The sequence below is a fragment of the Passer montanus genome, unplaced genomic scaffold (assembly GCF_014805655.1).
Source record: "Passer montanus isolate IOZ18808 unplaced genomic scaffold, ASM1480565v1 scaffold572, whole genome shotgun sequence".
Taxonomy (NCBI): Eukaryota; Metazoa; Chordata; class Aves; order Passeriformes; family Passeridae; genus Passer; species Passer montanus.
The window spans coordinates 9,355-12,408 of NW_024370728.1; the positions used below are offsets into that span (position 1 = coordinate 9,355).

At 45.4% G+C, this 3,054-nt stretch overlaps 1 protein-coding gene across 1 annotated transcript in view; it reads left to right on the plus strand.

The window, feature by feature from the left end:
- Positions 1–1,364: 1,364 nt before the first annotated feature.
- The window catches only part of LOC120510393 (40S ribosomal protein S19-like), a 6,143-nt gene continuing 4,453 nt past the window's right edge, over positions 1,365–3,054 (plus strand). The window contains exons 1-2 of the mRNA XM_039726195.1: positions 1,365–1,368; positions 1,824–1,993. Of these exons, the coding sequence (XP_039582129.1) occupies positions 1,365–1,368; positions 1,824–1,993 (174 nt within the window). The remainder of the gene's footprint in view (positions 1,369–1,823; positions 1,994–3,054) is intronic.

Genomic DNA, 3,054 nt, shown 5'->3' on the forward strand with positions numbered 1-3,054 from the left:
ATTCTTTGTGCTGATTTACCAGGGAGGCTACCCCGGTACCTGCTCCTATTCCTCCTATAGTAAGGCGGGTGTCTATGGTTATTGCGGTAAGGGGTTCTCTTTTCTCTAGGTGGTGATTTGCCGTAGTGTGCTGCTTATATACATACTCACTAGAGTGGTACGTAATTTTAGGTATTATGGAGACTTGAATGCAGTTTATAATGAAACTGAATGCAGTTTAATTATACCCATAATATCATGGGTATAATTAAACAATTTCAAAGAAAGACAAGGTGTAATTCCTATGTTATTACAAACCCATCTAGTGTTCGCGGCTGGCAGTAGCCAGTCAGCCGGTTTCTCATCTTGTTTCTGTAGCATAATTACCCCACACAAATCTTCCTTATCCTTGGGGATATTTCCTATGCATGTCCCTTTCCCAGTAACTTGGGATAATGTTAATCGCTGGGATACTTCCTTCTTCCTTCTCCAAAGACACTGTGATGAGTTTGTTCCATTTATTCTCCTAACTTTTGATGTTATCCCGATACCTTCATAAAACGGTGGCCTAATGTTGTAACATAACCGGCATTCCTTAGTCAGTTCGGGGTTTGTTTTGTTCAGAATTCCATAACTAGCTTGCATAACTTTCCATAGGGTACTATATTCACTATATTCTGACCCTGCTTTTATAGTCATGTTTTTTCCCTGTGGGGTGACCGTTTTGTTTTCAGATTCCCAGGTGATATTGTGCGGGTCCTTAATCACTGCGTCTAGTCCTCCCACTTCCTTATTTGGCCCTATTAATTCTGGGGGATCGTTTGGGGCTTTCTCTTTCTTAATTAGTATTAGGTTCCCTCTATCTTTTCCAGGTTCCCAGTGTCTCACTCCCCAGGTTTTCCCTAAGAGCCACCCTTGGTCTCCCGGTTGAGTGACATTTATATAGACAAATGCACAATTATCTAGATATGCCGAGGTTTGTTTACTGCATTTGGCTGGCCCAAACCCCGCTTGTATGTGTGAGTCGGGCCCCCCTCCGGTGTCCAATGGGAGGGTATGGTCTCGCATCCCCAGTACCCACAAAAGTATTCCCCTGGGTAGTTACAGTATGGTTTTCCTCGGTTAGCACTTGGACACATATAGAATCCTGTCAGGTTTAGTACCTTGCCACAGTGTTCAATGGCAGTTAAATCACATAATCCCACTTGGAAACTTGATCCCTTTACAGTGGTGATTGTTTGCAGGATTTTGTTATCACTCTACCTAGTTAAAGTCCATGTAAAGGGCTCATGAGGATGTGTGTCTTTGCTATTAGCTTTTCCTAAACCAAATATAATCAGCAAAAATATAGTGTGTTGGATTGAGTGGTGGAGGTTGTCGACGGCATGGGTACGATTAATAAATAATTGTGATCTGATGCTAATCTTCCCTTAGTTAGGTGTCGCATGTTGTACCAAGGATCTTTAGGGTTTTTAGTCCCACTCCTGAGGCAGTTCTCTGAGCATCGCTCTGGTATCCCAGTTTGTGGGTTCTTCCCTCTACAGTTGTTTACTCCTCTGCCTCGCCCGTCGACTCGGTTGCGTCGAGCCACGGGGGGTACCATCTTCTCGGCAGCAGGGGTATTCTTCAGGAGGTTTCCTAGAACGAGCTCTTATAGCCCTCTGCCTTTCAGTACAGGTACCCCAATTAGAGTCCTTAATTCCAGGAGTGTAACACTGGACCTCTTTCAGGTACTTGCGACAAATGGCCCTAGTAATTTCAGCTAAAAGGGGGGTTGGCTCATTGCTGCGAATGCCCCACCGCCGCGCCCCTGCCCCAGCCCCATTCCACCCGCACCCTCGCAGCCACGTCCCTCCGAGTGGGCCCAGCCGGCCTCTCCAACCGCGAGAAAAGGGGGAAGGGGGAGAAGAAAACAGCAACTGCCGATGTAGCAGGACAGGCAGACGAAACTAACGATATCTCGGAGAGAGAGGGGAATTGCTTTATTCCAAAACCAGAAAACCCCGACAACCAAGTAGAAATGTTTCCAAATAACGCCAGGGCTTGCCCCAGGAATGGAGATTTTTCAACCCAGAAAGAAATACCTAGCCCCGGGAATTCTCCGGCGCTGCTTCCTGGTTCGGAAGAATCCCCACAGGGATCAGATTTCCAGCAGCCCGGCAGTCCCAGAACGAGGGTTCCCATGCCCCCTCACGAAATGAAAGAACCAGTTTTACACAAGAGCAGCCTCCACGGCCCGGCACCTGTATGTTGCTAATGTTGTTAAGAGAATTGAAGGGTCTGTTTTAAAAGATGTTAGCAATGACACATTGTGTCTTTGGCTTACCTGTCTTTATCAAATTTTGTTACACAGAACTAATCCTTACTTTGTTGCTCACATTAGAGCTCACTCTGGTCTCCCAGGATTTATGGCAGAAGGGAATGCACGAGCCGATGCATTGGCATCAGCAGCGTGTGATGAGAGAACTGCAGGAGCCATTAAAGATTGCGCTTCAGGGCTTCCTGCAGCTGCCTTACCGAACATTGTTGGACAAGCTAAATTGAGTCATGCCTTTTTTCACCAAAATGCACAGGCGCAGATCAGACGAGATTTTAACATCCCCCTCGAGCAGGCACAAGCCATTGTACGGGCTTGCTCTGACTGCCAGCTTGTTCAGCCTATCTCTTCTACAGGAGCAACCAACCCAAGGGGGTTAGAAAGTTTGCAAAAGTGGCAAACGGATGTCACAAAGTACCCTTCTTTTGGGAAATTTAAAAATATCCATGTCTCTATTGATACATTTTCAAAAGCAGTTTTTGTGTCTGTACATACAGGAGAAACATCTAAGCATGTTTGCCAGCATTTTTCACAAGCATTTTCTTCATTAGGTGTCCCTCAAGAAATCAAAACTGATAATGGTCCTTCATATGCTTCACAAGAATTGGCCACATTTTTAAATGACTGGGGTGTTCACCATACATTTGGTATTCCCTATTCTCCTACAGGTCAAGGAATGGTAGAAAGAACACATCAAACTCTAAAACTCATTTTAGATCAACAAAAAGGGGGGGGAGTCCAGGATACACCTCAAAGAA